Raw genomic sequence first — 26,519 nt, 5'->3', positions numbered from 1 at the left:
TAGTGGATGAGAGGGAAGGTGAAAGAACTGGTGAAGAGCGAACGGTGAAGCGGGCCGAGCGTCGAAGAATTAGTGCTGGAACCCGTGCTGTGTATTCCCAATCCCGCTGAATACCAAAAATATCCTGGACTAGAGTAGAGCAACAAAGACTTGGCTTGGACTGCAAGTAGATGGGAAAGCGGCAACAGACGTAGTCTATATAGAAAGCCAAGAAAGGAAATACATACATCGAATGCCTCCAGCTAGCGGCATCATCTCTCCCGTGATGGGGACCCCGTCAATTAGTCCCGAACCAACATGGGGCCGGGGCACGCCAGCCAACCCCAGACAAGCTCTACGAAGAACAAGGCGTCGCCGCTAAATCTGTCGCGGCTACCTGCCCAGAGGCACTCTTAGTGTGCTTGTCGCCAGTCTGTGGGGTAATGGGTGACGGATCGAGTGGTGTTAGGGAAAGGCGACTGACTAGTGAGGATAACAAAACGATGTCATCGTCATGGTGCAGCGGCGTTAGTGACCTGCGTCCCAGGGATCTCGGGTATCGGTTCTACCCACGGCTGCCAAGGTAGAACATGCAGCTTCGGCAGCAGCAGGGCGGGAAACCAAGGTCAAGACCCATGGTTGGTCCCAGGGCGCGATGACCGCTCGCTGGTATCAACGCTGATTAGGCCGGGCCGACTCGAACGATGGGAATGGGTGGATGGATGGCGGGGAATCAGTCAGCTCCAATGCATCAAAGACAGACTCGAGGTCAGTGGTCCATTTGGCCGCGGGTGGAAACAGGGATATTCAGAGTTTCGGGGTTGAGCCCGACCGGCTGTGTGCGAGCTGTCTTTCTGTATGCATGTTTCTCTTGTCTCTACTCTCACTGGCCGGAAGGATGGCATGATGGTTCGGCCAAACCGTAGTGTACAGTCCACGACGCGAACTGAGTCAAGAGTCGAACCAAAGCATGGCAGCAGGGGAAAAGATGGAAAAGCATGGAGATGGAATCTGCACCCCGCATACTTGATCACCGCTACGTACCCACGTTCTCCTTCGTCGTAGGTACATGTACTCGAGGCAAGGCAAGGCAACGCAAGAAGGCGCGCTGTTGACGTTGACGTTTGACGTTGGCGAAGGAGCAGCGATGACGTCGCTTGGTGGGGACTCCATCCGCGGCTCTGAAACGGGCGAGGCGTGCCGGGGCCATCGCTGTAGCCGAAGCTTAATTCCGTCGATCCGTGGCGTCCTCGCCTCGGCGGTCAGCGGCGCGAGTACATACCTGTCTTAGTCAACCATCTTTCACAACCTACCTTACCTAGGTACCTTACCTAAGGAACTAAGTTCCTTAACAGGACAAAATCAGGACAGTACCTTGGGAACCAAGCTTATAGTTCGTTTCCTGCGCATCGGTTGGGTTTTGTGATTACGCTGAACAATGAGAACGCCCAACGAACTTGGTCGAATTCTCCGATTCATCCATGCCCCCATCCCCGCCCTTCCGCCGTCACCTCCCACCATGGCACGAGGCGAGAACAATCCACGCGAATCTTGCATTGCTCAAACCCCAATGAAAAATCGCGTCCCTGAGAGGCTCACGGGGCCCGATCGGACCGAATAGCAAAGCCCACAGCAGACGATGCGTTTGTTACACTATCGCGATGCGGGGACTCCACGTTGGCCGCTTTTTTCTCCCTCTTCTCCATTTCCATTTACAGATAGACAACTTCTTTCCTCCTCCTCCTCCTCCTCCTCCTGTCAGTCTGATGTAATCTCTCCTCCCCCTTCCAATGGCCCCGCCCTAGTGCCATTGTAACGACGTCTCATTCCAAACATATAAACTCCTAGGTGTCTACCTACCTCCTGACATCGGTGGTAACCTCCATATAAAGTAGCTGTCAACCCGACAAGGTGAGAAAGGAGGCTCTGCGGAGGAGGGAACATGGCTGCTCCCGCGGCCGTTGGCTCGGAGAGTCTCCGGCCCCTCGGACGTTGAAGTCGCAACCCGTTCCCTTCCTTGCCCCACACACGACACGCCACGCCTAGTATCGGCGCGCTCGCGGCTGCGGCCTTCATCAATTCGATTCGGTTGAGCCGCCGAGCGTAAGGCCGAGCAATGCAGTAGACTTGTTGACTCGTTTCATTCAAACGGCCTTCTCGCCAAGACACGTAGTAAAGACTCCTCTGAATTCGATTCCGCACATTATTGTAGAGGGGAGTGACGCATCCTCGTCTTCCAAAACCCCCGGCTATGTCTTAACAACGGCCTCTTCCTCTTCATGACACCTAACCCATTACGATTACTCCTGGCCATCCTCATCGTCTTCAAGACCCCATCGGCATATAGACCCGCCATCACATTGATAAAAATTCCTCTACGCACTCCGCCGGGCCGATAAACCCAACATACCCATCCGGCCTCACAACCACCATCCCGGCCCCCTTTTCGAACCCATACCGCTTGTGCAGCACCCCGTCCACGTCCTTGTAGCCCCCCTTTCCCACTGTAGCCCCGGCGTAGATCTTGACGACACCGTACTCCTTGAACCTTCCGTCCGTGACAATCTTCTCCTCCGCCTTGTCCAAATTCTCCTCGTCGTCCGCCGCACCGCCTGCAAACAGGAAAATCGTATGGTCCCGCGCGCTCGTCATCCCGAGCAACCACTTGCCCTTCTCGCCCCTCTCGTCCGTGACTTGCCCGTCCGGCGCACGCCAGCCGCCCCTGACAGGCCCGTCGAAGCCGACTGCCGTGCCGACGATGGAGCTGTTGCGGTACTTGATGGCCATTTGCGAGATAAACGTGTACAGCGACAGCCGTCTCGCCTTGTTGCTCCAGATGCGGGGCACGATCCATGGCATCAAGCAGTTCCGCACTGTTGTGAAGATTGTGTTCTGCGACGACACCATGGTGAACATGCGATCTGTGCCCGTGAGGAGGTGTTGCCCGACAGGGTGTCGCTCCTCGTTGTATGTGTCTAGGAATGCCTCCTCCTTCTCGCCGCGGATCACAGCCGCGAGTTTCCAGCCTAGGTTGATAGCGTCCTGGATGCCAGTGTTCATACCCTGACCACCCGCAGGGGAATGGATGTGCGCCGCGTCGCCGGCCATAAATAGACGCCCGTCGCGGTAGTTATTGACACCACGGCAGTTCCACCGGAAGCTCGTCAGCCACAGCGTCTCTTCAATCTCCAACTTCTTCCCCATCATCTCCTCCACAAACTCTTCAATCTCCTCCTTGTCCGGGTCGCCCTCGCGCTTGCTCCTCGATGACCTTTCGCCCACGAAGCGGACCACGCCGTCCTTGAGAGGAAAGACGACCATTACCCTACTGCCGAGAAAGAGGGAGACACGCTCTGTGTCGTAGTCGCCTTTCACTTTTGCGTCGCAGAGCATGAACTGCTGAGGATATTGCGCACCCTCAAACGTCACGTCGGCGCTGTGCCGCACGACGCTATGAGCGCCGTCGCAACCGACAATGTACTTTGCCCGCACAACCTCCTTCGACCTGCCTTTTGTTAACGTGGTGCTCGCGCGGACGCCGTCTTGCTTGATATCATCCGCGGACACACCCCGCTCCACAGTGCCGCCATAAACCTCCAGCTGCCGCAGCATGGCAGCCTCGGTGTCGACCTGGGAGATCCACAGCGGCAGTCCGAAGCGGGTATCGTCGAAGCCGAGGTCATCGAAGGTGCCGGTGACGAGATGGCGCTTGTTGCAGTAGATGTTAACGCCGGGTCCCGCGGTGCCCTCGGCCAGCATGGACTCGGCGATGTGGGGGTGGCGGTGGAGGAGCTCCTGCGAGCGCGGCTGCACCGCCAGAGCGCGGGACTTGTCTGACGGGACAGGGGCCTTGTCGATGATGCGGAAGGGGATGCTCTGCACCGAGAGCTCGAGTGCGAGAGTAAGGCCCGTGGGGCCGGCGCCGATGATGAGGACGTCTGTTTCGCTCATTTTCGGTAGTGACGATCTCTTGGTTGACGATGTCAATGGTCTTTTCTCTGATGGTGAATGCATTGGTGTATTAGTGCTTCTGAGTGGGCAATGGCAGCAGACGCCGACCGCGACGAGGCAAGGCGGGATGCTACTTTAAATAACATCTTTTTCCCGCGTAAGTTCGTTTGGTTCATACTGCGGAACATCCAGGGGACTCAATATGCTTCAAAGAGGACCAGAGTTTCCATGCCCAACATCAGCTGAACGAACACGTCGGCACCTCGCCTTCACAAGCTCCGTGCTTCATCATAACCGCGGACGTCACGTTCCTTGCCAGCTTTTCGGGGGATATATCCATGGGCAGGAAGTAAGACGGGTGAACACGCAATTTGATCGAGTTGCAGGGTTGTCCACACAACGCATGTCAAGGACAGATACGGGAACCGGGGCCAGATTGAGGCCGGTCGCACGCGGGGCAATGGGGTCGTGACATTCTTCTAGCTGGCGATGGCGTTACTTTGAACGGTAAAGTGTATTGTGCCTGGACTTGGCTGTCCTTCCTGGGCCTACTTGAGACGATGAATGCGTTGGCTGGGTGTGGTTGGAATTGGCTTGTGGTCGGCGGGCGGGAGTTGCAGCTGGGATCTTTGGGTGAGGTGAGTCACGTGAGGTATCGGAGGTCGGTCGCTTTGACTCCCGATGCTCCGACATTGTGGGTCACCCGGACTTGAAGAGTGTGCCAGACTGAAGGCAACGATCATCATCTGGAGGCTGCGGCGAAGATCCAACGGGGATCTTTTCTTGTCGATTTCGGGCAACGCAGAAATTGATTACAAGTCCAGTCATGGAAGTCCCTCACTTGAATTTTTGTAAAGCAAGCAAAATCAGTATTCATGCCTTTGAGGGTTTATTTGGGGTGTTTCAAGACGCATTTCTCCAGAGGTTGTTATGTGGCCCTCGTTCGTTGGGGAAAATGCATCTGATGTGGTGTCTTGGCAAAAGTCAAACGAGATAGACTTTGGATTCTCGAGATAAGGGCCATTCAGAGCCCTCAACTGAGAGTCTGCCACTTACCCTCACAGGACGAACCATTCGGAAGGAGAATAATCTCGGCTCCGACATTTACTTAGATATCCATATGAAAGATCTCTCTTCGGCGCCTTGAAAAGTCGCATTTCAATGCTCAATGCAGACGTAAAGTGAAGAAGGAGATGCAATTCGTTTCAGCTTGGAAAGTGAGAAACGGGTTCAGAAAAAGGAAAATCCAGAACTTGCTGGGCTTGCGGTGCAGTGAGTTGAACAGTGGGTGCCAGGTCTTGATTTGATGAAAAAGGTAGGAAAGCGCGAAGCGAGGGTGGCGGTGACTCTACACTCACCTACTACACCTGGTGCACAAGGGCCGAAACCTCGCCAATGCCTGACAACTGTTTTACGACCGAAGAGGTAAGCATATTTTAATTACACCTTTTCTTTTTCTTTCTTAATTTTAGAACAAAGAGATAAAGAACTATGCAACACATTCCACATAATAGACTTTCCAATAAGGAGTACCTTACCTTGTGAGCAGGATAAGAGAAGAAGAGGGATGGAGAAGAAGGATTGTGATTGCTACCCTTTACATCGTCGACAGCGAATGTCTACGTCCAATAACTTTCCTCAGCGACATCAAGAAGATTCTTCTTCGTCTCTCCGAATCGGTGATGCTTCCTGCAGATCATGCGTCCAATAATTCCAAGCCAAGAGAGCATGCATCGTGGCCTTGGCGAGAACCGGAAGCACGTGCTCCTGATGGATGAGATATCCGTTCGAATTGCCGCTGTTTTGCACCAGGTCTATGGAAAATCTGGCCCCTGAGGGCTGGAGTCGAATAATCAGTTAGCCTTTCACTGACCGCTGAGCTTTCGAAAAGGGAGTTCTCGGCCTACTTTCTTAGCTCGGTTGAAGTGATGGAACAACATCACGATCTGGGCGTTGGTGTCGTCCCATACTTTGAACTGCGTTGGTCCAGACGTCAATAATGTTTCTTCAGATCCTGGAAATAGTTGTGGCTCATGAACTGCAAGGATACTAACATCCTCAGTCCTGTACTTCACGGGAGTCCCGGCCTCTTCTTTCCACTCCGTGTACTCGGGCGATCCGACCCAACTTCGCCGGAATTTGAGACCGATTTTGACTGTGTCGATTGTCTTCTTGTCTTGACGTTGGGAGATCACGTCCGCGAGTGAGTGAAAGCGTGCTTTTTCTTGATTATTAGGGACTGGGGATCCATGAATCCCTAACCTCTCAGAAACTGAGCCCTGTGTCCCAGAGTACTTACTAGTCGCCTCTTCAGCCGGGCAATGCCGCATCTCAATTGCGAACTGCGGATCGCCCCTTGCGACAACCGCAGCATATCTGCGGAATCCTCTCTCGGATTCAATTTTTGTAAAGATTATGGCATCGCTTGAACCGTAGGGTATCAGTGGGAAATAGACGAGGACCAGGGCGTCGTCTAAATTCAGGGGGTATTTCTCCGCCACTGCGAATATGTACTTCTTACCGAGTCGCGAAAAGAGCCCTGATTTTGTGTCGGCTTCTTTGAGCCGGAATATGCCTCTGGATGGTACTTAGTAGCAGCACTTATGGAGGGACTGGTTGGTGAGGAGGACGTGGGATGGGCTTACAGGCGACTTGGGATTGGAGTATGGTCCATGTTTGGTCCAAGATCTATTCTTGGTCGGGCTCACGCACCAACATTGATTGATCTTATTATGGTTCTATGTCTTCATTATATTTATCGCGGTTTCGCAATTGTCTGTTCATGTGAGGTTACCGTCCTCGCTCTCATGTTCTACAAAAGAGCGTTACTGTGCGGCTGATTCAAACCATCTGAGGTATGCTGCCCTGAAAGAGCGCCTTGCCAAGACGCTATCCCGCACGTTGTGTCTCTCCCCAGCCAGTCGTTTCAACATGTGTTCTCCCTACCCCAATCGCTATCACACTAAGATTAAACCAATATACCGACTGTGTGGAGCATCACTTTGCCTTGCTTCATCGTGCTTGAAAATGTCTTTTTTCCATCACTACATCAGGCTGACTCAACCACTCATCGAACACTCTCACGTCTCTTTGACGCTTCAATTAGAATCCACCTCCTCGGTCGCTATCAGAGGCTTCCGTCCATAAATTACATATCCATTCCAGTAGGCATGAATGCTCGTGTCAAGCAAGTCCTTTCTCACCTGAGCACAGAAGACTAGCGTCTCTTCCTTGGACCACTCCATGAAACGGGTAAGCAACCCTAGTGTCATTCCCTCAAGACCACCCATCAACATGGATCGGTTCCATTCGCCAATATCCTTGAGCTTCTTGTCCTTGGGCCAGTTGGAGGATGGGAACTTGACGGGAGTCACCACGACCTCCTCAAAACCTGCTGCCTCCATCTTGCCGGGCAACTCAAGCGTCTTGTCTACCGGGCGGTTGATCTTGTTGCAGGCGTCGACCAGAAGACCCGACCATTTGGCAAGCGCCGAGTCCTTTCTGAGCGTACCGTCGTCAGAAACGGGAGGCCAGCAACTGTCCTGAATCTCAAAGTAGCCGCCAGGCTCAAGGTGGTCATACGCCTGCTTGATAACGTTGTCCCAGTCGGAGAAGCTCGCATTCATATTCCGACCGAGGATGAAATCAAAGGGCTTGGACCAGGTCCATTCCTTTTCCAAATCATCAACCTCAAAGCTGCAATTGGGAGGCACGAATCCGGGCTGAATAGGACTGAGGTCGACGCCGAGAACAGTCGCTTCTGGGAATGTCTCGGCGTAGTCGAGAGCCCAGACTCCCGTCCCGGTGCCGAGGTCGAGGATTCTCTTGGCTGTAGAGCCATCGTTCTTGGGACACAGACAGAAGGCATTGTCCAGGATCAGCATCCAGATGTGGTTGACCATGTCCAGGCGATCTTGCTCTCGCGCGTCATTCGGGAAGGCATACTTGCCATCGCTCATGCGGTGGTAGGTGCGACCATTTTCGCGGCGGTAATCCAAGATGCTCGATCTCAGAGAAGCGCTAGATTCGTCTGCTGAGAGACCTCCAACGGAAGAGGCGTCGTCAATACCGGAGTCGTCTGCCTCAATGGGCTGATGCTCTGCCTCTTGTTCCATCTTGGGTTGCTCCTCGGCGTTGCAATTGATATTTGGGATCAGAGGTTGTCCGAGATACTGAGTCAGGTCTAAAGTTGCGGGCAAGAGAACGATGCTGTTTTGTGAGAGATCGTCTCCCTTTACCCCTCTTTCTGAGCAATTCCCTGTCTTTAAATAATTTCTCCGCTTTTTCAATCACATATCTGTTGGTTTAGTAGACAACAAGTATGGTCTGTTGGTTGGAAGTTCCAACTTCCGCGTTGGGATCCCAAGCCCCACCCATCAGCCAGGCACTGCAACCTCGGCTCAGAAATAGGCTGAATAATGTTGCAGAATCGCCAAGAACATGAGAAAAGTCCGAGTTGGGACATAAGTAAGGAAACTTTGGTAATGGGCTGTAGAAACTGATTTTCGTGGCCCGCAGAATAGACTTCAAGGAACATTCAGAGTGTATCCGCTTGTCATCGATCTAAAGCGCCGGTTGGTATTTAGCAACTCTCTTCTTGCCCCGCCAATGAGACTGACGGACTAGGGCAACACCCACTCATTTACGAGGAGCCTTAATCTCGATTTCTGTTTACTTTCTGCGACTGGTCATGATTATTGCAAGCAATGATAGATACAACAACCTCAAGATCCAGCTGTCAAAAGGTCGCGAGACGTGGAGCCTGCCCCTCATGGGCCTATGAGCTCTGATACAAGTGTGTATGTGTGTGTGTGTGTGTGTGTGTGTGTGTGTGTGTGTGTGTGTGTGAGAGAGAGAGAGAGAGAGAGAGATGTCAAGTATGGAGGGACGACGCCCACTCGTCTGATACATCTTGCGCTGACCTGACCAACTCATTGAGAGCAATAGGGCAGAGACTGAATTTCGTCTGTAGTCCTGGCATTCCTTACGAGATCTTTGGGCCTCAGCATATTGCAGAGGGTAGATTCTGCGGGCTATGTGTAGCTATTCCCGCTCAAGTCACGTCAAACTCATCCGTCTAACCGTCTCTTCAGGTCGTTCTACAATACGTCACTGCAAGAATATACTCTTTATAATTGATAAACACAAAAAGACGTTGGATTAGGAAGAAGTCAGTGCCTTGGGCATCATGACAAGGGACAACCTCGTTACTGTCGGCAAGATGACCATTGCTGAGTGGGAGAAAAGCTCTCAGCGAGTCCGGGCCTCGAAGCGCACCGCCAAGCTGTCGGAGTCCCGTCTGCAGGAGCGAGAAGCCATCCTGGCATACTACCGCGAAGAAGATGAAGCCGTCGACATTGGTGATAATATTGAGTCCGATATGCTCGGAGAAACGCAGGGACTTTGGGGCCCTAGGTAATGTATTTATATTTTTGTTGCTAATAAATGCTAGAGTTCCGCTTAGAGGTCTCATCATCTTGTTGTGGCTGCAGCATCTCTTACCCCTGTGTTCCAGGCTCAGGTTGAATTAAATGTGCCACCTTAGTGGAGCGATAAGAGTCTTTCGAGAGAGGAAAACATTGCAGACGACCCATCGCCCACCCTTTAGTAGCGGTAGTCTGACTGTCGACTTGTTCTCTTCGAGTTGAACGAAGTTCAAATATCTAAACATCTTCCGACCTCAATTGAGGTGACATATCTAATGCCGGAAGCTCTAAGGCAAGAGATTCATACTAGCGAGATGATTCATATTCACCAGAAGGTAGAAGAAAAAAGGCAAGATAACCCAACTTGAACTCGCGACCTCTCATCATTTCAGCGACCAAGTACCGGTACATACGTGAATACATAACACGTATTCATCAAGCATCACATCCCACCAAGCCAACTGCACCGAGAAGTGCACAAAAAACAGGCTATCCATGGCATTATGTAGGACCGTGAGCCAACATACATCCTCGCTTCCTGAAAGCTAGAATTGTACCGCTCGGCCAACGACTACAACGGACGGTGCTTGTTGACAACCACTTCACTTTCCTTGCCTATCAGGGTTTGACACAACTCTGAGTTCAAAACTCGATTGATGATCTATCTGCATCCCACCATACAACAACTTATTTTCATGACCCTAACGCCGCAGCGACCCCGTGTACCACAATCTCTTCCCTTGCACCTAAACCCCCCTCACATCCCAGCAGCGAGAGTATACCCTCCATCAACAGCAAGCGTCTGCCCATTCAAATACTGATTACACGCAAAGAACAGCACCGTGGACGCCATATCCTCATCCTTTCCAGGTCGTCCCGCAATAACCTTATCAGCATACTTCTCCTTCGGAATCTCACTCTTTTGCTCTTCATCAGAAGGCTCCTTCGTTGTCATCTCACTGGGGAAAACACCAGGCGCGATACTGTTCACCCGGATCTTGAGCCCGTTGGACGCGATTTCCTCGGCGAGCATGCGGTTCACGTGGATCGTCGCCGCCTTGGACGCGTTATACGAGAAGTGGTGCTGCGATTTCTTAATCATGCCGCTGATGCTGCTGATGTTGATGACGGTGCCGGACCAGCCGTGCTGTTTGTCTGTGGATTTCTGCAAGAGGGGGAGGAAGCTTGCGGCGACGTAAAAGACGGCCGCGACGTTTGTGCGGTAAGTCTCCGTCCAGTCTTCGAAATCGGCGGATTCAGCATCGAAGAGGCTGGCTTTCATGTCGTGCGCGGAATCGCTCTCGACTTCAAGTGGGGCGCTCGACACCCCGGCGTTATTGACGAGAATGTCGAGGGCGGATTCCTTGGATTCGATCTCCTTGTAGAGCTTGTCGATATCGGATTTCTTGGTGACGTCTGCGACGATGGGGATAATGGAGCCAGAGACGTTTTGGCCGTAGGTTTGGACGGTGTTGTCAAGTTTGGATTGGTTGCGGGAGGTGATGTAGACTTTTGCGCCATTGGAGGCGAGAGCTTGGGTTGCCATTAAGCCTATGCCTGTGCCGCCGCCTGGAGGGGGTTAGATCACGGTCTCAGAGAATGAGGGAAAGGAAGTATCGTACCGGTGACGAGGGCGACTTTGCCGGTGAGGTCAAAGAGGTGGTTGCGGGTGAAGAGCTTATTGCCCTCGGGGCCAGAGGTCTTTTGGCCAGTGGACATTTTGGCTTGTTGGGAGGGATGTTTGCGGGATGTGGTGTGGGTGGTTGGTGTGATGGCGGGAGGAAATACTGTTGTGTGTGCTCGCGTGATGAGTGAGGTGGGAATCCTCAATCTGGTTGTGTTGGTGTTGGTGGCGGGGGGAAGTAGAAGAAGAGGTGAAGTTGAGGCCAGAAGGCGGGAGCTATATAAACGTCGCCCCGAGATGACGACTGGACGGGAAAGTACAAGGGATGATCTCATCGTTGTCTAATACGTTGAAGCTAGATGCAGAAGGCGCCAATTGAAGTGCGGGAAACACAGAAGGACCATTCGTCTTATACACAATGCAATGCACGAGCGGGAGCAACTGCAACAAGCCCCAAGTCGTGCTTCTAACGTAGATGGCCCTGTCATCGAGATTCTACGGTAAGACCTACACACAACAAAATGCTCCTCACGTAAGAATCGCAGCGAATAAGTGTCCGCCATGAGAGGTAGGCACACGAACGGATGAGGTCAGTGAAGCCTCCATGACGACACTCACATGCAGTCGCCTCAATCCCTGGGCCCCGCGGAGGGAAAGATCCGGCAAGAGCTCCGGGCGCGGGGGAACTGGAGCTATGGTGGGGCACATTGCATGAGGTAAGCCGACGTCTGCCCCGCCAGTTTGACATTCTAGACCGGCCCAACTTACACAACCTCACCGACTACACCTTACCTCACCTTGCTCACCTTGCCTTACCTTGCATTGAGCCTCAACTCAATCACAGCAAAGCAACAAAGACATACCCACTGACGGCACGCAGAACTGCCTTAACCATCCATGTGCATAGGAACAAGCCATCCTGGGGTATTTATTCATACAAAAACTAATACAATTACTCCCGGTTTATCCTCACCTCACAGTGATGTGCTGAATCGCACTCTTCCACTTCTGTTCATCGCTCCTGTGAATCTCACGTTAGCAAGAACCGTCTCTCATCTCCACATCAAAGCTGCCAAACTTACTTGTCAAACTTGAGAATCCGCCCCAAGACAGGCACAAGCTGCTCCCGCAACTTGTTATCCTTCTGCTCCAAAAACTGCAACATAATCGTCTTGAGATACAACGTATCCGCAGAGCCCCCTGCACCTCCAGCCGCAGGTCCACCATTCAACCCAGACCGGTTCGAGTCCATCGAACTCCGGCCACTCGTGACACTCGCCCCGAGCTTGGTCTGGACCGTCTTGAGCTCCTTATTCACCTTGTCAAACCTCTGCTTGGACTCTTCAAGCAACCGTCTCAAATCAGACTTTTGCCTCTCGGCGTCCCGAACTTGCTGCTCCGACGCATCCAGCGTCGTCCGCAGATCCGAAACAGCAGACCGCATCTCCTTGACTTCGGCCTCGGCCTTCTCCTCCACGGACTCGAGCTCCTCCCGTCTCCGCCTCCACTCCCTCTCCCGGCCCTCCAGCTCCTCCTTCTCCGTCGAAAGTGTCTTGATATCCCGCTCCAGGTCGCGAATCTTCTGCTTCAGCTCCTCCGTCTCCCTCGTCTTGCGGCGCGCGAGCGTGCTCGACTCGTCCTCCATCCGGTCCCGCTCCTCAATCGCAGCCTCCATTCGCGCCCGCATCTCCCGCACTTTACTATCGGCGCGCTCGTCAACGTCAGCAAGTAGCCCGCGCATGCGCTCCGCCTCGCGCGATCGCTCCGAAAGGTGCTTCTGGATCTCGGCCAGCTCCTCCTCGAGCGACTCGGACTGCGACCGCGCCTCCTTGAGCTGGATCGTCAGCTCGCCCGTCTGGTCGCGCATGCTGCCCAGCAGACCCTGCGCGTTGGAGTACTGCTGCGTCTTGAGGTCCGCCTCCTCCTGAAGGGACTTCTTCTCCTTTTCGAGCTTCTCGATTTGCTCTTCGAGCTCTTTGACCTTGGGTCGGAGTTTGTTGGCGTCTTCCTGCACCCGCTGGAGCTCTCGAGCCGTCTTCTCCTCCTTGGCGGCGAGCTCGACCTTTTCGGCCTCGGAGCGACGCAAGTCGCGTGCAGACACCCGCTGGGCATCCTCAAGACGGAGCTTGTTGTTCGTCTCGGCCTCGACCTTGCCGCGGAGCGCCTTGATCTCGGTCTCGCGGTCCGACGCCAGACGTTGCGCCCTCGTCACTTCCGCCTTGAGATCCTTCTCCTTCTTCTCGAGGTTACGCAGCTCCGCGTTCTTCGCGCTAAGCTCCTCCTTGGTCGTCTTGAGCGCAGCAGAGTCCTGACGCAAGCTCTTCATCTCAGGCTGCGCCTTTTGCAGCACCTCACGCAGGTCGGTGAGATCCTTGTACCTGCTTTGCGCCAGTTGCTGGGCAGCGCCGAGGTCAGACTGCAACGTCGAGGACTTGCTCTTGAGGTCCTCGTACTCGCGCTGGAGATTATCAAACTCGGTCTGGAGCTTCTCCGTCGCCTTGGCGTCGTTTGTCGAGGATCCGAGCTCCTTCTCAAGCTCCTCAATCCGCGTCTGGAGAGCCTTCTTCTCGGCCTCGAGGTTCTTGATCTTCTCCTTGGCCACAACATGCTCCTGGCCAATCTCGGTGACCTCGTCACGCAGCGTCTCGATTTCCTCGCGGAGATCCTCCTCGGTCTTGCGCTGCTTCGTCAACCTCTCAATCTGGGAGTCCTTGGTGGTGACCTCCTCCTTGAGACGGGTAATCTCCGCTTCCAAAGCATCCGTGTCAACATCCTTAGCCTCCTCAGCTGCGGGCGGTGTCGCGGTTCCTGCGGTCGTGGCGGGTGTCGCAGGCGTCGCAGCGGTGGCGGCAGCAGCACCACCCTTGCCCTTCTTCTTCTTGTTCTTCTTGGCGTTCTTTGAAGTACCGGCAGCACCTCCAGCCGCGGGCGTCTCGGTCGGCCCAGTTGTTGTGGGGGTAGCGGGTACAGATTCGCTCGCCTGCTTCTCCAACTGCTTGCTAAGGTCGTCAATCTTCTTCTCGTTGTCAGCCTTCTCCTTCTTCAGGGTCTCGATCTGGCCGTTGAGAGTCTTGATGTTCTTCTCAACGTCCGTCTTGGCGGCCTCCACCTCCTTGACGCGAGCTTCCTCCTTATCTGCACGTGCGTTGGACTGTGTAAGTTTTGACAGTGCCTCCTTTGCGTTCTTCTTGGCAGACTCGACTTCGCCCTTGAGCTTGACCTCCACCTCCTTGAGCTGCTTCTGCGAGGCTTCCAGACGCTCGGTGAGAGACTTGATCTCGTTGTTCCTTGCCTCGAGCTGCGTCTCCAGAGAAGTTTTGACGGCAGCCACGTCGCGCAGCTCACCAGCCTCCTTGGTCACCTTGTCGAGGTTTTCCGTCAGATCGGTACTGGATTCCTTGGCGGCGGCGAGTTCGGCCTTGAGCGAGTCGACCTCAGTCTTGAGCTCCGCCTTGACGGTCTCAACCTGCGCCTTGAGCTTCTCAATTTCCTCGTCCTTGGCCGCCATGTCTGATTCGTACTTGGGCGCCTCCTCATCGTAGGAGAAGAAGTCGCCCGCAGCCTCGTCCGGCTTCTCCGCTCCAGGCTCTTGCGCCTTTTGCTTGGGAGAGAAGATGCCGAGAGCCTGCTGCAGGGGAGACTTGACAGCCGATGCATCGGGAGACTTGACGGAGCCGTCGTCCTTTGTATCCGTCGCGGCGTCCACCTTGTCCTTGGACTCTTCTGTCTGAGAAGCAGGTGTAGGTGCCGGTGCCGCAGCCTGCGCCGCCTTGAGCTCCTCTACCTCCTTTTTGAACTTTTCCACGTCCTTCTCGGCGGCCTCGCACTTCTTCTTGAAGTCGTCCTTCTCGATCGACACCCGCTTGTACTCGTCCATAATCATCTGCTCCTTCTGCTTCAAGGAGTTGAGATACTCGACGAGGGCCTCGGGTTCCCGGATCGAACCGACGCTGGTGTGTTCCTTAAGCACACGCTCAAAGGGCTCGATGGAGGTGGCGCGGCCGTGGGCGATTCTGTAGGATCGGAGGAGTTCTGCACTTTCGTGTTAGCGTTTCCAGTTCAAACACGATGGTTTGCGTGTGTGCGTGTGCAAGTAGTATACGCACCAGGGTACGTCTTCTCCAGCTTCTCCAACTTGCGAAGCTTCATCTTGACCTCGGGAGTCATCTCCGCCGCAGCAGCGGGCGGCGCAGCAGCAGTAGCAGAAAAAGCGCCCTCAGCACCCTTCTCCTGCTCCTTCTCCCCGTTCTGGCCGTCCTCCGCCTTATCCTTGACGTTCTCCTCGCCCTTCTCCATATTGCCGTCCTTATCCGCAGCAGGCTTCGGGGTGCCTACGCGACTCGGCTCCTCGCTATCGTCAAGCGCAAACGCCGCCTCAAAGACAGCAGGGTCCGGGTTCGAAGGGCTACTGCCGTCGTCCTTTGCGCCGGCGTCGGCTACCGCTTTCTTGGGACGGGGTCGTCGGGCGGGCGACTGGTTGCTCCGCGAGGTGGAGTCGGACCTGCGCGGGGTGCCTGTGCCTGTGCCTCCTCCTGGTTCGATGCGCTGTCGTGCTTGCTCCTGTCGAGCCTGTTCCTCCGCGATTGTCCGATCGATGGCGCCCTTGAGCCTCTGTTGGATTCCCATCATTGTCAGCGGGGACAGGTCTTGCAATGTGTAGAGGGTTACACGGAAATGCAGAAACGGAGAATGGGTAGCCGAAACCACCACGTGTAGGTCTAGATCAAGGTTTTTTTGTCCCGGGGAAGAGGGTCTGTGGAAGGAGAGTAAGAGGGTTTGGAGAGGAAAACCAGAGACGAACCTGGAACATGTTGCCGATCTAGGGATGATGGGATTACCCTGTGACCATATGCTCTGTTTCGAATACAATTCTAAGGTGCAGCAGGGAAGGTAAATGGTAAAAGTGGCTCAAAGTCTGAGAGAGCTATGCGCAATGGTCGATGTCGAGGATCGAAGGGCGCTGCATTATTGGTGGCGCAAGCACTACGTGGAGAAAGGGAGAGGAAGAAAAGGAACGTTTGGGCCAGCGCTGGTCTTTTAGAGAGGTTGTTTGGGACGAGAGAATGCGAATGGTGTGTGTGAGCAAGGTGTGGTGGTGTATGTTTGTGTGTGCGTGTGGTGGACGGGGAGGAATTTCATCCAAGGGACCCTTCGTACATTGGATGCGTCGGGTTTGAATTCACAAGTGTCCTTTCCTCACCTTACCTTACCTTCGGTAGTACCTTAGTGAGGTGCTCAGCCTGCAGCAGCTGTTCCAGGGTCACCGAGGTGCGTTGCGTTGCGTGTGTGGGGACCTCTGCTCCCTTTAGCGTTCAGCCTCACCACTAGCCACATTCGGTCCTCCGATCCACCGGTGCTCGTGCTGCGGTGCATCCCGTCTTCAAGCCCCCGGAATCCGGAACGCATGTGGACATTGACGCATAAGTGTCTCCATGAGATAACTGCACAATATTGAAAGTTCTGTCGATATGTTTTCCATTTTGTACGCTGCAATTATGGTACGAAATAATCGGCCATGACTAGCCAGCGCAGCGGTTCCCCATAACCACACCCCGTTTGTTTTTTGATTATATTCACTTGCCACCCTTGCCCTTCCGCTTCTTCGCCGCCGCTGACCCACCCTGTCGTCCTGTCGTTTTCGCGCCGGCACTCTGCTCATCAGAATCCTCCTCCTCCTTGATAGGGACCTCCTCATCAGACTCCTTAAACTCCTCGCCTGTGGGAACATCATCCAGCCGCGACGAGCCGAGGACCTCCTGCATGATGCGTTTTCCCTCCTCCATTTCGCCGTTTGTGGCCCCGCAACCCATGCACTTCCACGTGCCGATATCTGAGAGGGCCTTTGTGCCCGGTGGGGCCTGCCCGTTGACCAGCCTGCAAGTTTTGCAAATGAGGGCGATCCTGTTCTTGGACGCCGTCTCGTCCTCGCCGAGGAGGAGGTCCATGATGCGGTCGTACCAGTGCGACGAGCCCGGGAGTCCCTCGGCCTGCGCGAATTGCTGCGACTGGGGCGGCGGCGGAGGCGGGTGGGCGTAGGCGTTTGGCGCGAATTCTTCGGTAGGTTCGAGGCCGTTGGGCGGCTGCTGCGGGGGACGTCCGGCTTGGAAGCCAGGAGGAGGGCCATCGCGACGTTGGATGTTGGCGGTGGGAGGGGGCGCCATGTTTGTTCGGCCGCCTGGTACGGGGCCTTCATGTTGTCTGCCGCCCCGCTGGTGCTGCTGTCGCGGCTTCTTGTCATCGTCCCCTGCGTTCTGCTTCTTGTTCTTGCCCTTGCCTTCGTCGCCTCCGTACTTTTCGAGGAGCTCCAGGGTGGAGTTGTACTTTGTAGCGTCCTTGAGCTTCTGGATCGTCTTTGCGCGCTCGGCCTGCTGCTCCTTGAGGCGAGCAGATAGGGAATCGATGCGGTAGTTGAAGACTGCTGTGACGGTTGTTCGCGTGAGGTAGATGCTGAGGAGCGTACAATTAGTACCTCGCGTGTGCGCAAATAAGTTTCTCTATGGGATAAGCAAAGGACAACGTACAGGAGGGGACCTCCAGCGACGCCGGTCCATTCCGAGGCGCCCATGTCGTTCCATCCTACCACGAGGAAGATGACGATGGAGTAGACGAGGTAGGCAAAGGCGAGGTACAAGGACCAGAGCACTCTGATGCGACGGGAGGTGGCTCGCGCGCCATCGAGTCTCGCTTGGGTGTCTGTGATCTTGGTCGACAACGCAGAGAGGGTCTTCTCGAAGGAGGCGGGGGAGGAGTCGTCACGCTGTGAGTCGGCAAGTCAGCGATTCATTCCATCTTGTAGAGAATACGCATTATACGCATAAAGAGAAGGTCAAAGGTCGTGGCAGACGTACCCTCCAGGGCCAGAAGGAGACCATGGCGAAGGATGATGCGGACACGTGCCGTGCTCAAAGCGGCATGGCCCAGTTCGAGGGACCGTGGCAGAAAAGACAGAGTAGAAGCGTAAGTCAAGCAAAATGGAAAACAATGGATCGCGGCGAATGCAATTTTATGCGCAGTGGGAGATCGGACGAGCAGCGCCGCCGTATGTGTGGTCCTCGTGGCGACGGAAAGAGGTGCGGGATCGGGGGAGTTGAGAGGCTGGGGTGGTGATGGCCTGGGAGGGGAGGAGCTTTCGCGACACAAACGGTCCACCTTCCATTAGGTCTGGTGCCCACCTCAGGCAGGTGGACAGCTGTTAGGTTATGACGCGGGGCACCAGCGAACAGCTGTCCCCGGCGCTGAAGGAGGAAATAGTGGGTCTGAGCTCTCCCTGCCAGCTTACTGGAGCTGGGAGTCGCTACCTTACTCGGATAGAGCTGTTTTAGCGTCCTGATAGCTCCGGGATCAAGCCTCGCCTTATCCTCTGCAATATCAGCCTCAAAGACCTCACCTTGCCGTATATCGAGAATAATGGGCATAAACAACATTGACTAGAAGCCCCAGCAACACAATTTCTAGACTCAAGTACATCCGTTCTTTCTTTGGGGGAGAGATTGAGTTTGTCAGAGAGACACTAATTCTGGGAATGTTTGTAATATATCTAACTAGCGTAAATTGCTTTTCAAAAGTCAAATGATGAACAAATATCATAACAAATTTAACAAGGCAAAAGAAGAAGGGGATGGTAAGCAACTCAGCAATGATACTCCGCAGCCAGTCTCTACAGACGTTTCAAATGTACTGAGTCTACGACTCTCTTTGACTGAATTGTGGCCATCTCTCATGCTCGCTTGAGAAGTTGCGTTCAACCAAGGTAGATCAAGGTAGAAACCAGACATGAACCAAGCACCGAGGTTCGGGATAGGGTGCATTGAGATTAAAATAGAGCTCGCTGCTCAGAACGTGAAGTACTAGTCATCATAGAACAACCTACAATGTACCCTGACTATTTCACAGTAACGAAGCCTTGAGGATTAGGAATGAAGCAACGATAAAATAGAAGCACCTGATCAATGTCACGAAAATTGCCTCTAGTGATCATTACCTTGTAACCGAAATGTTTTTGATCCTATGTGATTAAATTCGAGGCCATAAAACTGGATCACGATAGAGAGAGTGAGTCTGCTGAGAGACTCACAATGATCACCGTCAAGCTCTGAAGCCAACGCTGTCTCGTGATAGGCACCCATAGTCTTTTGTTGCACGTGCTCTCACTGACGCCAGTCCATCATGTCGTTGGTATGAGACATTGGATGTTCAAGGCACTCGTACAGTGTGAGATGTATAGTTTGTGTTCTCTCTCTGCCATGCCGTCTTCCCCGAGAGTTGAGTCACGTCTAGGTTGATCCCAACGACCAGTTAAGCCAGAGAGGTAACTTACAACTATTGCATGAGCGAATCACTCAAGTGCTTCAATGCCTAAACTTTTACAAAGGAGTATCGAAGGAGTCTAGGACTCCCATACGAGACCTCACGTACTAATCAGCGAGTTCCACTGGGAATCATCACCCTCAAGAACCAGACCTCAAGTATCGAGCACGCAACAATATAAGGCTCATACGCAACTTAACTATCTAGACTCTCCATCACCATCACCAACACCGTCACGGCACCCATCTCCCTCCTCAAACCACACCCTCATCCAACAACATCCCAACTCTGCATCAAGACCTCCGCCTCAACAACCCCAACCAACCTTCTAAGCACCCCCAAAACCTCCTCATTACAAAAAACCTCGACGAGCTCATTACAACTCAACCCCCTCAACCGCTCCCTCACAACCCTAACAATAGCAACCTCCCTCTTCCTCCCTCCCTCCCCCTCTTCAAACGGCTCCTCCAACGCCTCCGCCAACGCAGCCTCAAAGTTTTCCCTTACAAGCGGTCCAATCTGTCGTTCTAGGGCAGTGAGAACCTGTCTACGGATCTCGTCTATGAGTCGAGTGCGTTCGAGGGAGAAGGTGTCGTGAAATACCTGCGTTACGAGAGCGCGGAGGGCGTGTTGTTGGGGATGAGTTTCTGGGGTCGTGTTTTTCATGTGGATGTCGCCGTCTACGTCGATGCTGCGGTGCGAGGAGGTTGAGGAGGTGACGGCGGGGGTGGGGGGTAGGATGGTGCGCTTGTGGGGTGTGTTGTGGTTACTTTCTGGAGTTATGAAGTTCTGGGAAGGGCTGCTACTGCTGCTACGCGGTGACCTTGGTGATGGCGTCTTGGGGATTCGTGGAGGACGGGAGGGAGTTGGTGTTGAGGGGCGGGAGGCGACGTGTTCTGCGGGACGATTATTTTGTTCGACTTGTAGCTCTGCGAGGATCTCTGCCGAGGAGCGAGGGCGGAGGGTGGGCTTCTTTCGACGGGTGAGGGTGGAGGCGAAGGGTGAGAGGGCCTTGCGGTGCGTACCTTGGCTCATGTCGATGTAGAATGGGTTCGTCTCTGTGATGGTGGCGGGGAGGGTGGCCTGGTCTGGGAGGCGGGCGGGCGCTGAAAGGCCTCCTGGGTTGGAGTCACTGGAGAACATGTTGGGTTTGTTATCTGGATGTGGTGAGTAGTTTTCCTGTCTCAAAAACGTTCTTGTAATGGCGAGCTCTCTCTAGTGATGATAGGATAGCAGGTACTGGTGGTCGTCGCCATTCACGGTTGATATATGTCGCGAGTATCGCAGCTTCTGACTTTGGTGAGCCTCATCATGAGTCCTTAGGGGGTCAAAGTATGTCGATAGTCACTCCAGTCAAGATGCGGCAGAAACCACGCCAAGAGACAATCACTCGGCGAGGAGCGAACATCCCAGACTCATTAAATCTGTCCCATATCGATCTGTCACGACATCCAACACAACCACGGCCGTCCAGTAAGTCGCCCCCAACTAGGGCATCTTGCGCAGCCAAGGGCCTTGTCACAATTGACAGACATGAATGTGCAATTTTGGACAAAAACACAACGGAAAAAAACAAAAAAAGGCATGCATGTCTTGACTCGTCACAAACCGTTGCAACTTTGTCGCCAAACGTGCCTTGCGTGCCAACAACGTGCCAATGTGCGCGAGCTGCAAGTCCTGCAGACCGACGTGGAGTCCTAGCCCCCTCTCTCATCGCCACATCAAAGTTCCCCACGGTAAGCGACGTTAGAGCCCTAGGAGGGGATGCGAGGATGTCAAATTGACAGGCAAACATTGTGGAGGGCCCTGGAGGTGAGAGCAAACTTCCAGCAAGATGCGGATACAAACAGCCCGTCACATTCGCGCCGTTGGAAAGTATGTGCTTGTGACTGGATGTTGACAGGGGAGGAGGAACAAGAGGAGAGGAAATGAAGGAGGAAAAAGCAATTCTCCTGCAAGAAAAGCGAACCGAAACGATGCGAACCACACTCTGCCTCTGTACGGATAGTTGCGCGCAGGTTGAAAGTCTGCCTCTGCCATTCTGCAGCCTGCCAGCGGTGCCAACAGCCAACTCAAACTGCAAAAATAGTCCGCTCAAGGTAACCCCCGCCTTATTTCCTCTCAAGACTCCAAGAGAGGTTTAGCTTCTCGGAGGACAAGAGCTGCAGGGTCCTCTTCCTACCACCTCAGCTCCTCAAACTAAGGCAGCAGGGTAGGTAGTCACGTAGTGTAGGGTTGAGTTGTCATGTACGAAGTACGACTTCGAACGAGATACTGATATGTGCGTTTGCTACTCAGAAGCACAGCACAGCACAGATCCTGCAGGTGGACCGCCCGGGAGGCCCTCCGCGAGTGCGTTGCGCCGGCCGCCGTGATGTGCAGGTTGTGTCTAGGGGAGCTGGACGAGTAGGTATGCACGCCGGTTCCTTGCTTATTCTCTTCTTGTTCATCTTTTCTTCTTCGGAGGGGCGGGCTGTCGTGTGGTCACTGCTGGATATCAACCGTCGTTGCAGCTTTGGGCAAGCGATTCGCCGAACACGGAAGATGCTGGTGCTCTTTTCGGGCTCTTGGTATTTCTTCAATCGGCGAACGGTGGAGGGCGAACCGGGACCACCGGACTGCTCAATCTGTTGGCCTTTACGCAAGTAGAAAGAAAAGGCGAGGCACAGAGGGGATTGTACTCCCGAGGTCCCAGTTCCGTTAGTGTATGTCGACGGCGAGTGAAATGATCGGGATCTGGATGTGGATGAAGCCCGGGCGGAAAGGGGGGCGGCGGCTGATTGACGGCCGATGGCAGGACCACACGATCCATATGCGATCCGTTGGTCCGCATGGCGCAAATGTGTCTCGCGATCGGAGGTCTGCAATGCACCCGTTGGTCGCATGTATCGAATCTAATTGAATCGACTCGGATCAACATCAAAGTGTCCTCGAAGCGGCAGGCAAGCCGCAGGCCGGCCGCAAAGCAGTCACAGTGAGTCGGGAGGGTTGGAGAAGAGCTGCGTGGAATAAGACTTGGCCAGTGGTCTAGACGTCACTCGGTTCGCAGACGCTGCCTGTTATAGTTGCTGTCACTGCCTCTCAAGTTATAAGTGAATTGTGAGTTTTGACGTTGTATTCCCTCGGCAAGGAGGTAGTGCGTAAAGAGGGAGAGAGTGCGACATGATGTGCAGACGGTGGCTAGGCCCGCGAAATTTGGGGGGTTTCATGGTGGAAGAAAGCTGGAGAGCTGTGCGTGTAAGTGAGGAGAAGCGAGCACGTAGGCACCGTAGGATGGGCGCGGATGCAGGGAACAGGGCGATCCGTAGCAGCGATCAGCGCTGTCGACTGTGTTGGAGTTAATGCGATGCTTGCTGTGCAGGTGAGTGTGAGTGTTGTCGATATGCCATCTTGTTTGGGCAGAGATGGTTGTCAGCCACACAAACAGTAGTAACACTATCAATATCAGAGCGAGTAGCTTCAGCTCATTGCAAAGTGTTATTGTTGCAGCTTCCGTGGCATTTGCGCTTGCACATGTCAACCCCCCATGATCGATCAATGATGATCCATGGAAGATGGTATCCACTGGGATGCCGTCACCACCAGGCCCAATGCGACATGCCGCTGACCTCCTCAGTTCGGATAAATTAAGAACAGAAAAAAGAAGAAAAAAAGAGGAAGCAGACATGGACCAGGGAGAGAGAGAGATTGGAGATTGGATGAGATGTTGTTGTCAGAATCAAAGACGAAAATGTTACGAGAAGACGGCCACTTTGAAAATTCAACAGGAGCACGGGAACAGTCGGGGAAGACCCTCGCCCATGTATTTTACCATATAATTAATTACTGCAGTGACGATACTTGATGACTACTCGCACGCACGTCGCGCGTCCCATTGGCTCCGGTCTGGCCCGAGTGGGTCATCCCCTGCCCTGGGGCAGTTCCTGCCTCGTTCGATTCCCCCGGCGGATGGGCTGTTTGTCAATTTTGGCAGCGACGTTCGACACTGCACGAAAATCAGACCACCTGCCTCCACCGCACAGCATTTACCGCACACCCCCTCCTCTTCCTACACCCCTCCCTTCCTCCCTTCTCACCACCAAACAATAATCAATCCGCCTACAGAATACACCATCATCAACGATTCAACAGTCCAATATACCATTGACCATTGACCATTGACCATTGACCATTGACCATTGACCATTGACCATTGACCATTGACCATTGACCATTGACCATCCACCATACCTTGCGGATACCCCATAATCCATCATCCATCATATCGACACTTCATCTCTCAACCATGGAACCAACACTCGACAGTGCTGCATCGGCGCATCGCTGCCCCTTCATGTCCCGCCATGCGCCCATTATGCGCTCCATAGACCTCCAACGTGCCATCCCACAACCAAGGAACCCATCAGACTCAGCCTTAGCGAACTTGGCAATCTTCCCAGGGGCCTTCAATTTTATCAATCTCTCCATTGGTTTACTTACTCGTGGACTGGTACTTGACCTTGCTGTTGCTGTCTGCCGTGCCTCTTGCGTCGAGTTCCGGCGATGCGTGCGATGCAAGGCAATGCAAAGCGATTACGGATGACTCGTGCCATAGCACCGCCGTCATCCGTCAGACTTGAATTACCGTTGCCGGAGACCGGCGGGCCCTTGCTGTTCCCAGGGCACTCAAACGCCCTGGACGCGAATCCTGTACGCTTCGGCTCCGTGACTCGGCATCCTCGGGCCTTGACTGAGCAACACCTCGGTCGCAAACGTCCGCTGCTCTCCCAGCCCTGCCAACTGCCAACTACCAGTGTTGCTGGCCTCGCCCAATAGTAACTGGGCAGTGAGAATATCGACACTAGCTAGGTATCTTGCTCATTCCGATTGAAGAATACTGGCAGCCGCAATCAGTGCTGGAGTGCTCGGCAGCATCAGAAGCCGACCACTCGGAACGTCTGGGGACTCGGAGAGGGACATGACTGCCAGCACGGCGCACATCATCGACGTGTCTCTTGCCTCTTGGGTCGAGTGGCCCGGCACGCCTCGACGCACGGCGATGCGCCCGACAAAAGCCTTGAATCCTTCTCCTTCACCGTTCCTCTTCAGGCGCTGACGAGACCGGCGACACGGCATGCCAGGGAAGTGGATTTCAGCTACCTGTCGCTAGGTATGTACGAATACCATAGGTGTTGGGCTGTTAGTGCCATAGGGGGGAAGTCTCAGTGTGTGGTGGGAGGGACCCTGGAGATCTCGATCGTCTTCTGCCTGCCGCGGACCACCTGTCAAACGGCCACCCACAGGAACAGGAACGAGGCGCAACGGCCGCCAGGAGGAGCAGTGACAGCTTCAAGTTTCAACAGACTTGAGTCTTGATCGTCGACAAGACAGCGAGCAACGACGTCAGTCATGATCCCACCAGTAGTCTACGGAGCAGGACTGTCCAGGATGTCGTTATGCACGTCAGGAGAATAACATCCCTAGCTGCCTACTTGCTTGCCTGGATACACGATGATGGTAAACGTCCTCAACAGCTCCAACAGCATTTACCTTTTCCATCCAATCTGTCAGTCTGGACCGGCCCCATCCGCCGTTTACGTCCAATTAGGTAATGCAAGACGTCCGAATTTGAACTCGAACAGCTTCACGACTCGACACCTCACAGTCTCACACGCCCCCCTTCCTACCGTAGGGTCTTAGCCTCCTCCCCATCTCGGTCAAGATGGACGAGATCTTGGTTTTACGCCCATGATCCTTTGAGGTTCTGCGTCTTGGGCGCATTCTGTGACAGGCTTGGGTTCTTCTGGGGAGCCCGGGGGCCACGGGGAGGGGGTCCCTGATTCAGATGCATTCCCACATCCATCGCACGAGATTGAAGGCACGTTCGGCACCACAACCAAGGTTGACATATCCGATTTCCAAGATTTCCCTTTTGTTTTGATGTGTTTTGGCTTTGGATGAGTCGCCAAAAGATTTGAACCGCAACCATATCGTCAGATCGCATGCAAGATGATGACGGTGCCCTGGTCAAAAGCAGACAGACCCGATCACGATGAAAGAATTAGAAAAAAAAGGCGCGCTCGCTTCCGATGAGATGCACCCCCCAATGGCTCCCCAATGGCCTCATGAAAACCGTTTCCCCCCAAACCCAATTTCGCACTACTCCGTACCTACATACATAGTAGGCATTTTAGTCAACATGGGCGTTCCGCAGAGTTGGCGACGGGCTACGGATAGGCAAGTGCCGCCAAGGCCCCGAGATGCCCCTCCATCGTTCTATCCTCTTTCCATCTCATCGTGTTGACTATTCTCCCCCTTCCGGGATTTGCACCAAAATACACAGTACACGCCCCTCCGGGCCCCGGGCATCCACCCCCCCTGGACCTTGTCAGCCGCTCTTTTGCTTTTTCCCGCCTAGCTTGGTCTGGAATTAGGCGTGGGCAGCACCAGGAGCACTAGGAGCAGCAGCAGCAGCAGCAGCAGCAGCAGCAAGTAGCGAGTACCTATTCCTGAATCTTTCTCCCTCAACCAAGTCCGAGGTCGAATTGCGAGGTATCTTCGTTTCGTTTCGCGGGTGAGACAGGACAGTCTACGAAAGCTCTTCTGCAGAGGACCGCTGTGTTGTTGGACTACCTATCCCTGCATAGATTCAGTGCAGGTCTTGCATACGACGCCCTCATGTATGCAGCTAAAGGCACTCAGCACCCAGTGTCGAAAGAGATGAGAAGGAGAGAGAGAGAGCACAACGTTCCCTGTCGGCCCTGACAGCTACTGCATACGCAGTACGGATACACAGTAAGGTAGTAAGAGAGGCCGTTGAGAAGGCCGGATATCCACCCGCGCCTGCACTGCTGCTTCCGCACCGAGCTGTTCCCGGCGTCGACATGGCCCTATTCCCACATCCCTGCTCTCTGTTCCTTCGACACTCACTACGAGACTACCTTACTACGTATGTACGAGTGAGAGAACGGGTGCATGGTGAAGGACTCGAGAAAAGTATGTACCCTGTACCCGTACCCGTACGTTGGACCCTCCTTCGTGCATGTGTCAAAGAGACTCCCCACAGCACCTCTCATGTCAATCATCAGTCTTTCCCACCGTCGGATCCGTCCGCCCGTACCATGTGTACCATTCACACTCACTCTCTCGCCCATTGTCGACTCTGTATCCATACCGAGAGTCGTCGAGTGTACTTTGGTCACATTTTTCCTTTCGTCAACCACCCCGTGCTCGTATGACGAGCCCGTCCATCG

The 26,519-nt window shown here is 54.0% G+C and overlaps 7 protein-coding genes across 7 annotated transcripts; all 7 read right to left on the bottom strand.

Annotated features, from left to right (window-relative positions):
- Positions 1–2,334: 2,334 nt before the first annotated feature.
- On the bottom strand, positions 2,335–3,930 carry BDZ83DRAFT_747655 (FAD binding domain-containing protein; the record flags this gene model as incomplete). The annotated part of the gene is made up of 1 exon (XM_060513476.1): positions 2,335–3,930. One exon carries the CDS (start codon positions 3,928–3,930, stop codon positions 2,335–2,337), a length of 1,596 nt encoding a protein of 531 aa, XP_060370071.1.
- Positions 3,931–5,373: 1,443 nt separating this feature from the next.
- On the bottom strand, positions 5,374–6,726 carry BDZ83DRAFT_602812 (uncharacterized protein). The gene is made up of 4 exons (XM_060507194.1): positions 6,576–6,726; positions 5,985–6,507; positions 5,838–5,906; positions 5,374–5,769 (listed from the first exon to the last, which is right to left on the bottom strand). Exons 1-4 carry the CDS (start codon positions 6,602–6,604, stop codon positions 5,578–5,580), a joined length of 813 nt encoding a protein of 270 aa, XP_060370070.1. The 5' UTR covers positions 6,605–6,726; the 3' UTR covers positions 5,374–5,577.
- On the bottom strand, positions 6,723–8,211 carry BDZ83DRAFT_602809 (S-adenosyl-L-methionine-dependent methyltransferase). Its single transcript, XM_060507193.1, has one exon. It carries the CDS (start codon positions 8,043–8,045, stop codon positions 7,029–7,031), a length of 1,017 nt encoding a protein of 338 aa, XP_060370069.1. The 5' UTR covers positions 8,046–8,211; the 3' UTR covers positions 6,723–7,028.
- Positions 8,212–10,113: 1,902 nt separating this feature from the next.
- On the bottom strand, positions 10,114–11,075 carry BDZ83DRAFT_567240 (short-chain dehydrogenase; the record flags this gene model as incomplete). The annotated part of the gene is made up of 2 exons (XM_060503939.1): positions 10,114–10,925; positions 10,979–11,075. 2 exons carry the CDS (start codon positions 11,073–11,075, stop codon positions 10,114–10,116), a joined length of 909 nt encoding a protein of 302 aa, XP_060370068.1.
- An 874-nt stretch (positions 11,076–11,949) lies between these two features.
- BDZ83DRAFT_567061 (uncharacterized protein) lies at positions 11,950–12,847 on the bottom strand (the record flags this gene model as incomplete). The annotated part of the gene is made up of 2 exons (XM_060503919.1): positions 11,950–12,001; positions 12,063–12,847. 2 exons carry the CDS (start codon positions 12,845–12,847, stop codon positions 11,950–11,952), a joined length of 837 nt encoding a protein of 278 aa, XP_060370067.1.
- Positions 12,848–16,420: 3,573 nt separating this feature from the next.
- Positions 16,421–18,222, bottom strand: BDZ83DRAFT_602802 (uncharacterized protein). Its single transcript, XM_060507192.1, has 3 exons — positions 17,829–18,222; positions 17,502–17,737; positions 16,421–17,427 (listed from the first exon to the last, which is right to left on the bottom strand). Exons 1-3 carry the CDS (start codon positions 17,850–17,852, stop codon positions 16,554–16,556), a joined length of 1,134 nt encoding a protein of 377 aa, XP_060370066.1. The 5' UTR covers positions 17,853–18,222; the 3' UTR covers positions 16,421–16,553.
- Positions 18,223–19,554: 1,332 nt separating this feature from the next.
- Positions 19,555–20,430, bottom strand: BDZ83DRAFT_747649 (uncharacterized protein; the record flags this gene model as incomplete). The annotated part of the gene is made up of 1 exon (XM_060513475.1): positions 19,555–20,430. One exon carries the CDS (start codon positions 20,428–20,430, stop codon positions 19,555–19,557), a length of 876 nt encoding a protein of 291 aa, XP_060370065.1.
- Between the last annotated feature and the right edge of the window lie 6,089 nt (positions 20,431–26,519).

The sequence above is a fragment of the Colletotrichum acutatum genome, assembly GCF_030867785.1.
Source record: "Colletotrichum acutatum strain CBS 112980 chromosome Unknown BDZ83scaffold_8, whole genome shotgun sequence".
Lineage (NCBI taxonomy): Eukaryota > Fungi > Ascomycota > Sordariomycetes > Glomerellales > Glomerellaceae > Colletotrichum > Colletotrichum acutatum.
The sequence above is the reverse complement of the archived record's forward strand: the minus strand, read 5'-3'. Positions and strand labels throughout refer to the sequence as shown.